The sequence below is a fragment of the Quercus suber genome, unplaced genomic scaffold, assembly GCF_002906115.3.
Source record: "Quercus suber isolate HL8 unplaced genomic scaffold, Cork oak 2.0 scaffold_535, whole genome shotgun sequence".
Taxonomy (NCBI): Eukaryota; Viridiplantae; Streptophyta; class Magnoliopsida; order Fagales; family Fagaceae; genus Quercus; species Quercus suber.
The window spans coordinates 518809-530919 of NW_027069983.1; the positions used below are offsets into that span (position 1 = coordinate 518809).

General features: G+C 35.9%; 2 protein-coding genes across 4 annotated transcripts; both read left to right on the top strand.

Moving 5' to 3' along the window:
* The first annotated feature begins 324 nt into the window (after positions 1-324).
* LOC112032956 (pentatricopeptide repeat-containing protein At4g02750) lies at positions 325-5681 on the top strand. 3 transcript variants are annotated; one of them, XM_024065721.2, is made up of 4 exons: positions 325-3180; positions 3579-3824; positions 4845-5161; positions 5238-5678. In XM_024065721.2, the coding sequence occupies exons 1-2, from the start codon at positions 987-989 to the stop codon at positions 3611-3613; spliced, it is 2229 nt and encodes a 742-aa protein (XP_023921489.1). In that variant the 5' UTR covers positions 325-986; the 3' UTR covers positions 3614-3824; positions 4845-5161; positions 5238-5678. The 3 variants fall into 3 exon arrangements, with proteins under 3 accessions (XP_023921489.1, XP_065620051.1, XP_065620052.1); XM_065763979.1 differs by having other exon boundaries at positions 325-3824; positions 5238-5681; XM_065763980.1 differs by lacking the exon at positions 4845-5161 and having other exon boundaries at positions 325-3824; positions 5238-5681.
* A 1567-nt stretch (positions 5682-7248) lies between these two features.
* LOC112032944 (transcription termination factor MTEF1, chloroplastic) lies at positions 7249-8522 on the top strand. Its single transcript, XM_024065709.2, has one exon. It carries the CDS (start codon positions 7307-7309, stop codon positions 8216-8218), a length of 912 nt encoding a protein of 303 aa, XP_023921477.1. The 5' UTR covers positions 7249-7306; the 3' UTR covers positions 8219-8522.
* The last annotated feature ends 3589 nt before the right edge of the window (positions 8523-12111 follow it).

The following is a 12111-nucleotide window of genomic DNA, read 5'->3' on the forward strand; positions in this document are numbered from 1 at the left end:
AGTCAATATTGTCGGCTATCAAATTTGCAAGAATCATAATATGTGGATAAAAATGGAAAAAAGATAAAGTTTATTGATGAAAATGATTTCATAATATATATATATATATAATTGATGAATATGATAATTCACATAACTTGGATTTTTGCCAAAAATATTTTCCTAATCTCCATAGGACACGGGATGCGTGTTGTGGTAAAAATGGATTTAAAAAAAAAAAAACAAAAAACAAAACAAAACAAAAGTGACGAGATTGTAAGTTGTAACACAAAGTCTAACAAACTCCGCTCATCCAAAAAAAAAAAAAAAAAAAATTCAAACAAACTTCGCTCAAAAAACACTCACTCGTTAGCTGACAATCTTCAGCGCCAACAGTAGTCAGTTAAGTCACAGTTTTTACTATTTACTACAAATCTCTAGCCCCCGTTTTCCTTTTTCTTTCTCAAAAACACGCGCGCACACTCTTCTCCCACCGACCTTACCCTCCTCCCCATCTGCTCTGTCTCAAGTCTCAACCTCACAGTCTCTGCTGCCACCACCACCCTCACGCGAAGTCCCCATCGTCGTACGGGCCACTTCTCTCACCAGCTACCATTGCGCCACCCACCCACCAACAACCACTGTAGAAACTCAGGTGGTCTCCTTGATTCTCAACCGGACTGACTTGGTCAAGGCTCTCGTTGACCATTCATAGCAAAGCTTCTTTTTAGCTATTTACCAATTTTACTCCCTTCTACATTACCCTTTGTTTAGTTTGGTTTCAGTTTCCCTGCTCTTCATTTTATACCCATCGAATCGAATTTTGGACTTAATATTATTGCTAATAAAATTGAGCAAGTCCTATTGCTAGTGGGTTTCTTGTTGTTTAAACATGGGTGGCCTTATGTGCCATCCATGACTTGATTAGGCTCAAGGACCTTGGTGGCAAAAAAAAAAAAAAAATTCACAGGGATTGCTTGTGCAAGTGGCTGAACTCTGAAGGAGCTATGACGCTCAGGTTGATAGGTGAGAAAGGAAGCCATGTGTTTAACCAGAATCTGAAGATTACCCAATTGGGTAAGTCGGGTCGGATTAAAGAAGCCGTTAAACTTTTTTCACTAATGAAACTAAAGAATACTGTAAGCTACAACTCCATGATCTCGGCTTATATGAAGAACGGTAGACTAGGTGAAGCACGTCGGCTGTTTGATGAAATGCCTCACCCAAACTTGGTTTCTTGGAACTCTGTGATTGCTGGTTATCTGCACAATGACAAGGTTGAGGAAGCTTCTCAACTTTTTGATAAAATGCCTAAAAGAGACCGCTTTTCCTGGTCTTTAATGATCACTTACTTTTCGCGAAATGGGGAGCTTGAAAAGGCTAGAAAGCTATTTGATTTGCTTACTGATAAGCGAGACAGTGTTTGTTGGAATGCAATGATTTCCGGTTATGCAAAGAAGGGGAGCTTTGATGATGCCAAGAAATTGTTTGATAAGATGCCTGTCAAGGATTTAGTTTCATGGAATTCAATGCTAGCAGGTTATACTCAAAACGGGGAAATGCGTTTGGGGTTGCAGTTTTTTGAAGAAATGGACGAGAGGAATGTGGTTTCTTGGAATATGATGGTGGACGGGTTTGTTGAGGTTGGTGATTTGGATTCTGCTTGGCATTTTTTTAAAAAGATTCCGAACCCAAATGTTGTTTCGTGGGTTACTATGTTATCTGGGTTTGCACGAAATGGTGAGATAGTTAAGGCTAGGACACTTTTTGATCAGATGCCAAGTAGAAATGTGGTTTCTTGGAATGCAATGATTGCAGCATATGTTCAGAACTGTCAAATTGATGAGGCTAAGAGGCTATTTATGGAAATGCCTGAGAGGGATTCTGTATCATGGACTACAATGATTAATGGGTTTGTTCGGGTTGGTAAGATTGATGAAGCACGTGAATATCTTAACTGCATGCCTTACAAAAATACTGTGGCCCAAACAGCAATGATCTCTGGATATGTACAAAGCAAAAGGATGGATGAAGCTAGTCAACTATTTTGTCAGATTGCCACCCATGATATTGTTTGTTGGAACACAATGATTTCAGGTTATGCTCAGTGTGGGAGAATGGACAATGCTCACTGTATATTTAGACAAATGGTCAATAGGGACATGGTTTCATGGAATACTATGATTGTTGGTTATGCTCAAGTGGGACAGATGGATAAAGCAATTAAAATATTTGAGGAGATGGGTCAAAGGAATACAGTTTCATGGAATTCTCTGATTACAGGTTTTATGCAAAATGGGCTATATTTGGATGCACTGAAGAGTTTCATGTTGATGGGGCAGGAAGGAAAGAAACCTGATCAATCAACTTTTGCTTGTGGACTAAGTGCATGTGCCAATCTTGCAGCTTTGCAAGTTGGGAAGCAAATTCACCATCTGGTTGTAAAAAGTGGCTATGTGAATGATTTATATGTTAGCAATGCTCTGATCATCATGTATGCTAAAAGTGGGAGGGTCTTTGATGCTGAACTTGTGTTCATAGATATCGATAATGTTGATGTTGTATCTTGGAATTCTTTGATTGCTGGGTTTGCTTTAAATGGGTACGGCAAAGAAGCTGTAAAGCTCTTTGAAAAGATGCTCGTTGATGGGGTAGCTCCTGATCCAGTCACCTTTGTTGGAGTATTGTCTGCATGTAGTCATGCTGGGCTAGTTGATCATGGTTTAGAATTGTTTAAAAGCATGTCTGAAGTATACAGTGTTGAACCTTTGGCTGAGCACTATGCTTGTGTGGTTGATTTGCTTGGCCGAGCGGGGAGGTTAGAAGAAGCCTTCAACATGGTGAGGGGAATGAAGATCAAAGTGAATGCTGGAATATGGGGTGCATTGCTTGGAGCTTCCCGGATACACCGGAATCTAGAACTTGGTAGACATGCAGCTGAGAAGCTTTTAGAACTTGAACCCCAAAAAACTTCAAATTATGTGCTCTTGTCAAATATGCATGCTGAGTCTGCTAGTTGGGAGGAGGTTGAGAGAGTCAGGGTACTGATGAAAAAGAGTAGAGTGGAGAAGCAACCAGGCTGCAGCTGGATAGAACTCAGAAATGAGATTCATGCTTTTCTCTCTGATAGTCCTGCACATCCTAGAGCATCAGAGATATGCAAAACATTAAAGGCCTTAACTGCACAAATCAGAAACCCAGGTTACTTGTCTGATTTCAATTCTTTACTTGGTGGGGTTCAGGTGATAGCGCAATAGTATTGAAACCCTAGGAATGAGCCTGATGTTTGTGGTTCAAAACCCTAGTGAGAATTTTTGTATATGCTATTAACAAGTGTCTTTTAAACTCTAGTTATGCCAAGCCTGAGCATAACCAAAAATCATAGTATTCCATGAGAAGTGTCTTTTGGATCCGGATCCCCTCCATTTCAAAGTGAAATGGAGGGGTTCCATTTAAAGGCTCGGATTTAAAAGGAAGAAATCAATGGTGTAGAATATGCCACCTGATTTAAAAGCCAACAACTTAATCTTAACTATGGTTAACCAAACTAAACTAAAATAAACTTTGGTCTTACCATTAACGATAGTGTGTTCTGCCAGAGAGGAAAGGGAAAAAGAGAAGAGGGTGGAGGTGATGAAGACATAGGCATCATGGTCGGTAGAGGTAGGAGGTGGCATTCCTCAAAGTCGTGAAAGCTTATGAATGTGAGGGACGTCTGATGGGCTGGCAGGGTGGACGTAGGCTTATCATCAAGACCCTCCCACGCCACTGCCATGCACATCCTCCCCTTGACAACTACGCCCTTGCCCTCCACATGGCTCTTATGTTCTTCAACGCTCAAAGATGTAAGCTTTAAGCTTTCTTTCTTTTACTATTTAATTAAATTCTTCCCTTTCTTTCTGGTTTCTTTTTCTTTTTCTTCATTTTTAATGTATTTATATAAATGTAAATATAGTCTTTCCTTCTTTCTACTCATATAGTCAATACAACAGTCATCTCTTCACTCTGGTGTCCTTTGCTTTCTCTTACTCTGATGCGTTTCTTGAGAATTTATTTAATATTTATAAACACAAAAAAAAGAGAGATCAGTTTACTATTTATACACGCAGATTTGTGTTTGTCTTTCAAACCAAACCCCATAATTTTCTCAAGAAAATAAGAGAAAACCCAGCAAGTTGATTTTTTTTTTCCTTACTGGGTATGGTAAAAAGATAAGAAAGTTTCTGTCTTTGTGATTGGTTTTAGGATAGAAGGTACCAAAAATGGCAGGAATAGATTTAGTTTTGGATCTATTAAGGGAAAAACGAAGCTTATATAAAAGTCAACTGGTCAGAAAGTTATTGTTTTTCCAATTGTCTATCTTAGAATTGTTGAAGAATTTGATAGAAGTTATCAGATTGGACATGGCTGTTTTACTTGATTGTGTATGACTTGACTTAAGAGGCATGGTTTAAAGTTGGTGTTGTAAACTCGTTAAAGTACATGAGAGTTACTAGGCAAGTAAAATAACTTGATGTCAATAGTTTTCATCTGTTTTTGCTAGCCCTAGTCCAGTCTTGAATGTTAATGAATTTGCGTTTTGGGGTTCAAATCGGTTTATTGTGGATTGATTGGGGAGATACCTTTTTGGTCATTTGGATCAATCTGCTTATTGGAGCTTTATTTTGGTTAATCCAAGCACATCCTTTATTCATACTGCTAGTTATGAATTGTGAAGTTCAAATGGTTTGAATTGGTTGATTGAGGATGTATCATCTAGGAAACTTGTCTCGTTTAAAAAAAAAAGATCAAATTCATTTTATGTTGATTTCAATGGAATCCTTCTCATAGGTATGATTATTTCACTTCTTATTATGATGCTTCAGGTTCAATTACTGGATTTGGCACAAAGAATTTTCTGTTCTATACTCTGGATCTCACCATGTGGCATTCTGGCTTGAGGCCTATTTTCATTTTATTCCCATTAAACACTAAACCATACTTAAAAAGTCTCCCAAGTACTAGAATTTCAAGGTGATTAAAGAAGTGGAGTGTAAAAAACAATTTAGCGCTAAATGGCCAAGAGACTTGTAGCTCAACTGGTTGGCATCTCATGGTGTTTCCAATGAAAAGATCCAGGGTTCAAATTCCCCCATCCCTAATTATTGAATTATGAAAAAAAAGGGTTTAGAATTCGATGGAGGTGAGATCTTTTTGGCACTCATGTTTACCAAAAAATGGTTCAGAATTTTTCCTTAAACTTTCCATTTTGTTTGCAGGAAGCTTGCATGACCATGTTGGCCAATTTTGTTACAACATTGAGAAACAAAGATCTTGACATGAAAATCTTTGGTCAAATGTAAGTCCAAGGGCAATAAGAATTTCTCCATCAATTGAAGAACAAGTATTGCATGTGTAAAAGGTTATGAAGTCAATGACCTACAAATGGTGGAAGCCATATTTTATGAGTGCCCAAGATGACAAAGAGACATTGCAGGCTTTGTGTTTTTGGAGTTAGATTAAAAGAACCCCTAGTGGGGAAGTGTATTTTGACCGAAGATCTTTTGATGTATATATGTATATATATATATTCTAATCGAAGATTTTGTTTTGTTTTTGTTTTTTTTTTTTTTTTGGAAACCTTAACAAAAGAAAGTTATTTTTCTAAGATACATACCTTTTACACTGATCTACACAATTGAATTAAATTTTGTTCCAGATAGTTTAATGTTCAACTAAAATTTTTCCTTTGTCTACTATCTAATTCAGTCTTGTTTTGCTACAAGGAAGCATTTAACATCATTGCAAGTGGACAAAGTTCTTTTTTGATGCAAGCAAATAGACTAGTTTATACTACTGTACCATCGCATGATAATTGGAGAAAATTTTTTCTTTACTTTTCGCCAGCTTGGGCTGCTAACTACCTTTAATGTTTCTGAAAGTTGGAGTTAGTGCTATAATCGCGAATTGGAGGCTTATTTATCTTAAGCGGAAAACTTACTGGATTATAAATTTCACTTCCAAAATTTTATTTTTCCATAGTTTAGATTACTGAATTTGTTTAGATGAGTATGATAGCATGCATCTGGTAAGCTTGCACCTTCAACTAGACTGGCAATTTAACAGCAAATTTGAGCTAGCCCACCTCCATATTGTCAGTATGTAGCTGAATGGAAAATGGATATTGCAATTGAAACACCAATAACTAGAAATCCATCACATCTAAGGTTGCTACATGTAATTTTCTAACTCCTGCAAATTCATGCTAAATCTCTCTACATATATATAAGCACAAGCACCATTATTTCAAGATTTCAGTAGACTGTAGACACTAACAATCACAACAACAAAGAACATTTTACGGCTGTTAATGATCAGACAATTCTCATCCATATAATTGACAAGATTCACGTTTCCATCCTCTGCTGTAATCAATTAGCTTTAAATGTCACGTACACAGTATAGGCATATCCACTATGTACGTTCTTCAACAAAGAAAGCAATCTCCAAAACAGATACATATAATAATTTCTACAAAGGGAAACAAATCTTCCGGGAAGTTTAAGGTAGAAAGATCAGACACCCATTACACCTTTCAGCAACCCCGTCAAGAAAATGAAGAAGAAGAACAACAAGAAGAGGAACAGAGCCTAGATGAGATATACAGCCTGATAAAAAGGGAGCCGATGTTAGTAGAAGCAAGTCTGATACAAAGCCAGCTTCTGTGGAGGAAGCAACAAAGCTCCTGGCAAGGAAGATGAAGAACTCTGGGAGTGTAAGTCTGCATTTTTACACTTTCAAGAGGATGATATTAAAGTTGTTGAGGCTCGCAGGCCTGTCACATTGAGGGAAGGGAAGGTTAGTGTAACTGAGGATTAAGAAGTGGATGCCAAGACTGATGATTTCATCAAGAAGTTTAAGCAGCAGTTGAAGTTGAAGAGGCGGGAGTGGGAAGTAAAGGTAAATTTGGTTGCTTTCGTTTGTTTCTGTATTTTTGATAAAGGACTTGAGGGTATGTTTTCTTTAGTTCAAGAAGGAATTAGTTCAAGAAGGTAAAAAAGGCTTGGTTAAACAAGTTAGGGGTATTTCGTATTTACCCAAAAAAAAAAAAAAAAACAAAACAAAACAAGTTAGGGGTTTATTGGGGATGTGATGTAGATCTATTGCTTTATGCTTGTACAATCTTTGAAATCCAATCTTAACCAATTATTTTCAAGCAATCTGCCACGTGCCACTACCACATGCAAAAAATAAAACCAACCGGATGACATCTCATTCAACAGGCTCTCTCTCTCACTCACTCCCTTTCCCACACGGCCACAAACTCACAGAACACTGTTGGAACACCATGCCAGCTCCAGGAGCAACAGCACTACACTCCTCCCTCTGCTTCTCTCCTCAGAAGCCATCATTCCCACCACCAAATTGCCAACAACTAAACACCAACTTGGCTGCAAAACCCAAAAGCCTTCTTCAAAATCACCCACTCTATACACCAACTCATGCAAACCTCTCCTTCCAAATCAAAGAAAAAATCCTCTGCCTTGAAATTATGGGTGTTGACTCAGGTAAGGCCTTGTCCCAAAACCCTTCTCTTCACTCAGCTACTCTAGAATCCATCCACTCCATCATCTCCTTCCTCCAATCCAATGGGATTCAACAAAAGGACTTCCCAAGGATCTTTGGCATGTGTCCCAGAATTCTCACCTCTAATGTCAAAACTGACCTTATCCCAGTTTTCAATTTTCTCTCACAATATCTTAGAGTCCCAGAAAATAGATTTAGAGTGGTCATCAACAAGTGCCCACGATTGCTTGCTTCTAGTGTGAGAGACCAGCTCAAACCAGCTTTGTATTACCTTCAGAGAATTGGGTTCAAGGACTTGGAGGCCTTGGCTTACCATGACTCAGTCTTGTTGGTTTCTAGTGTAGAGAACACCCTTATTCCCAAGCTGAAGTATTTGGAGACTTTGGGGCTCTCAAAGGATGAGGCTGTGGATATGGTTTTGAGGTGCCCAGCATTGTTCACTTTCAGTATAGAGAAAAATTTTAAGCCCAAGTTTGAGTACTTTGCTGGGGTGATGGAGAAGAAGTTGGAGGAATTGAAAGAGTTTCCTCAGTATTTTGCTTTTAGTTTGGAGAAGAGGATAAAGCCTAGGCATGTGGAGGTTCTGCAGAGTGGAGTGGAAGTCCCTTTGCCACTGATGCTTAAGAGCACTGATGAAGAGTTTATGAAGCTGATAAAAGAAGCGAATGGTTGAGCATAGCGGGGGCACTCTGTCCACTAACTGTTTTTTTTCTCTTTGAGACTAAAACATTGCACCAAAATGAACACTGGATGTCAAAGATATTTGGCTTCTATCAAGGCCCAAGAAACTTCTTTTTATCTTTGCATATTTGGATTGTCTATTTTATACTATATTGTTTAACATATATAATTGGAAGCCAAAGATATTTGGCTCATTTACTTGGATTGTCTATATTTGGATTGCGTTGGAGAAATTGATGTAATTTTTCTTATCCCTTTTGGTGAATTTAAAATTTCAATTCATAGGTTCCATGTTACTGCTTTTCCCTTCCCTTTTTCCTTCCCAGATAAGCCGCTTGTATATCTTCTCAGCTACTATAGTAGTAGTGGAGAAATACAAAAAAAGTAAAGGAGATTGGGATAGAACTCAAGGAATTACTCACTTGAGCAGAGCAACATACTTAACCTCCTTAATAGTATAGTGAGGGACTCCACTTAGCTAAGGTTTAGGACTTGGGACTCATTCACCAATCACAGGATCATTCACTATTTCAGAAAAAGCTCAAAAGGCTTATATTAAAAATGATCTAAATTCACTCTAGCACTCTTCTTACGCTTGCAAGCCTTTTTTCTATAGCAAGAACTAAAATATAAATTCCTTTTTTCTGAAGTAAAATATATATTCAAAGTAATTGACTTTGTCTCGGAAATTATGTTTTCAGGCTTGACCATCTTGAAATTCCATATACTTTTATTCTTTAGTCTTTCACAAGACATTGAAATTTCATGATATCTATTATGTTGGTGTTTCTCAAGAATAATAGTCGTAAATTTTTTGAGGCCAATTAGCTTTGCCTATGCCATATGATTTTGACCACAATTATCCTCCACTGCTTTATATCAAGCTTCCATAATTCTTCTACTTTTTGTCCAAGTATCTTCCTATTCTAGTTTCTTTCCCATTGACGAGATACTGAATATGAATAGCTGTGATATTTCTCATGTCAAGGACATCAATTATGTTGGCAGGGATAGAGTTCGATGAAATTTCAAGATCACCAAATTTTTGTTGGACTGAATTGGATTTCCATAAAATGGGTAAAAATCAGATATATTGAAAAATGAACAAATCCCTATACCTCTAGGTAACTCAATAAGCGCTTGGACTATTTTTCTTCAATACTCAACAAGGGTCAACCTTATTTTGCTTGAGCTTAATATATGCCCTTGTTATTTATCAAAAAAATTATTATATATATAAGCCCTTGTTGGGAATCACCCATTGTGCAAATATACTATCACTAAGGGTCCATTTGGTTGGGATGAAAACTGGGGGATGGAAAATAAAGAAGAGAAAATAGGAGAAATTTTGGATGAGAATGGTGTTTAATTAGAGTGATTTTGAAGGAGATAAAATGATGGGGCCGAGGAGTTTTCTCTCCGGCCCACCAAAACTCGATCTCCCAAATTTGGGAAAAAAATATAAGGGAAAACAATACTAGGTATTTTGAACAAAACTACCCCCAGAGCAACTTTCATTATTCTTCTGCTGCTTCTTTCCTTTTTTGTCATTTTGTTCAACTTTTTTTTTACGTTTTTTCTAAATATTTTTTAATATTTTTTAATATTTTTATGTTGTGCCTTGCGGTTTTTTTCCCCCTTGGTGCTCATCTGTTTCTTTGCTCATTAGTTATCAAATCAAAAAAAAAAAAAAAAAAAAAAAGAGAATTTAGTTTTGGGTTCTTGAACTTAAAAAAATAGAGATATCCAAAAATTAAAGGTTTTGATGTTTGATATTCAAACTAATATGGATAATTGAAATGGCGTTTCTAAGAAATGATTTTTGTATAACATGATATGTTGAATTGAAATCATGTTTTTAAGACATTATTTATATATAGCATGAATAAGATTGTATTTTTACCTTAAAGATGGATGTCTAATTATCCAAACTCATATGTGTTTCACATCTTACAAATCTAGCTCACATACCTGCGTAGTAATAGTAACAGTTCCACAAATCTCTCCCTTAAATCTCTCCTCCATTCAACTTTGAATTAAAATATGTAATTACTCCTATAATATCTCTCCCTAAAATCACTCTATTTAGATTTGGATTTAATTATGCAATTAACTACCCCTATAATTCCTCTCCTTGTATAGTTATAAACTAATGTAAATTCTCTTGTAAAGTCGAAGAAGTAAAATCAAGGGAGTCAATTCCGTATCGGAGGTTGTACTGGTTTGGCCAATAGAACAATATATTTCGGTATCGATCAATACCAGTATACCGTTTTGGGCTTACCGCTATTCTTTATATTTATAAATATATATATATATATATATATATTTATATGAATAAATAAATAAAAGTTTACTATAGAACATTACTTCAACTCAGAACAAATTATTCATGGTTTTAGATTTTAGCATCAACTAAAAGAAAAAAAAAACACAATATAAAAAATAGAAAACTTAATTGTTCACTGCATACTAAGAAAACAAATAATACAAATAAGTTACCATTCTGCCCTTACAAAAATTTGAAAATTACAAAACTAAAAAAAAAAAAAAAAAGAAGGTTTTTTTCTATACTGACCAAAACGCCCGAAATCGGTCGGTACGCCTGATATTTAAACCAGTACAAAACGTTGGAGTTTCGGTACCAATGCACGTACTGGTATGGTACATATCAATTGTACCCACCGGTATGGTACGATATCCTCTTCCTTGAGTATAATTCAAGAATTCAGTTTTTATAATGTGAACTTCTATAACATGATTTCAATATAAAATGAATACTATTGAATTTTTGTATTAGAGATATCCAAATCTTAAAGGGTTGGATGTCTGATATTTAAACTGATATGAAGAATTGAAATTGTGTTTTTAAAGCACAATTTCTATATAACATAAACATTGTTCGAATAAGCCATTCCTAAATTAAAGATATCCTAACCTCTAAAGATTCGAATCAGATGTCTAAACTTCTAAAGGTTTAGATGTTTGATATGCAAATTGATATGAAGAACAAAAATTATGTTTCCAAGACACTACGTCCAAACTGATATGTAGAACTGAAATCGGGTCTCTATGACACAAGTTTATACAACTTGAATGCAAAACGCTCTAATTGCTTCAACAAGTTTGAAAGTCAGACCTAACAATAAGCTATGCAGTCCTTCCAGGTGATGTACAACATTATAAAAAACTATGCCCTAAGAACTTTGAGATGATCCCACAAAATTAAAATTATACACCCCCATCCCCCCTTCTTTCTCATCATTGATGCCATCTCATTAGAGATGGCCAAATGCCTTCATTCAGTGCCAATTTAACCTAGTTAGTGCTCATCCTGCCTAGGTTTTCTCCATCAAACACCATGTATGCTCCCATGTCACATCCTATATTCTAGTGATTTTGCAGGTATAATTTATTTGTCATGCCACATTAATGTTTATAATTTATTGAAGAAAATTTTAATTTAATACCAATACTACCATGTATTTTTACCTAGTATTGGAGTCTTTTTAGCAAATTTTTGAATAGCAATACACAACTCTAAGTAGATGTGAAAGCCCTTTTGTGATCTATAATTACATTATGGACAAAATTTGGCTACAAAATTTGGTTATAATCAATTGTTACAATTTCACTCAATATTTTTTTATTGGGTAAATTACATGGTTCCTATCCTTTATACAATATGTTAATTTGATCCTTGACCTTTTAATTGTATCAATTTGGTCTCTAACCTTTCAGTGTTATGTCAATTTGGTCCCTTCTGTTATCCTTTTGGATAGAAAAATTTGACGTGTCAAACAGAGTAATAAAAAAAATTTCTACATGCCATGCCAACCGTAGCATCACATTAAATTAAAAAAAAAAAAAATCCAAATTTGTTAT

Coding starts and splice junctions, on each gene's coding strand:
- LOC112032956 (XM_065763979.1), top strand. CDS start 987: ATGACGCTCAGGTTGATAGGTGAGAAAGGAAGCCATGTGTTTAACCAG.
- LOC112032944 (XM_024065709.2), top strand. CDS start 7,307: ATGCCAGCTCCAGGAGCAACAGCACTACACTCCTCCCTCTGCTTCTCT.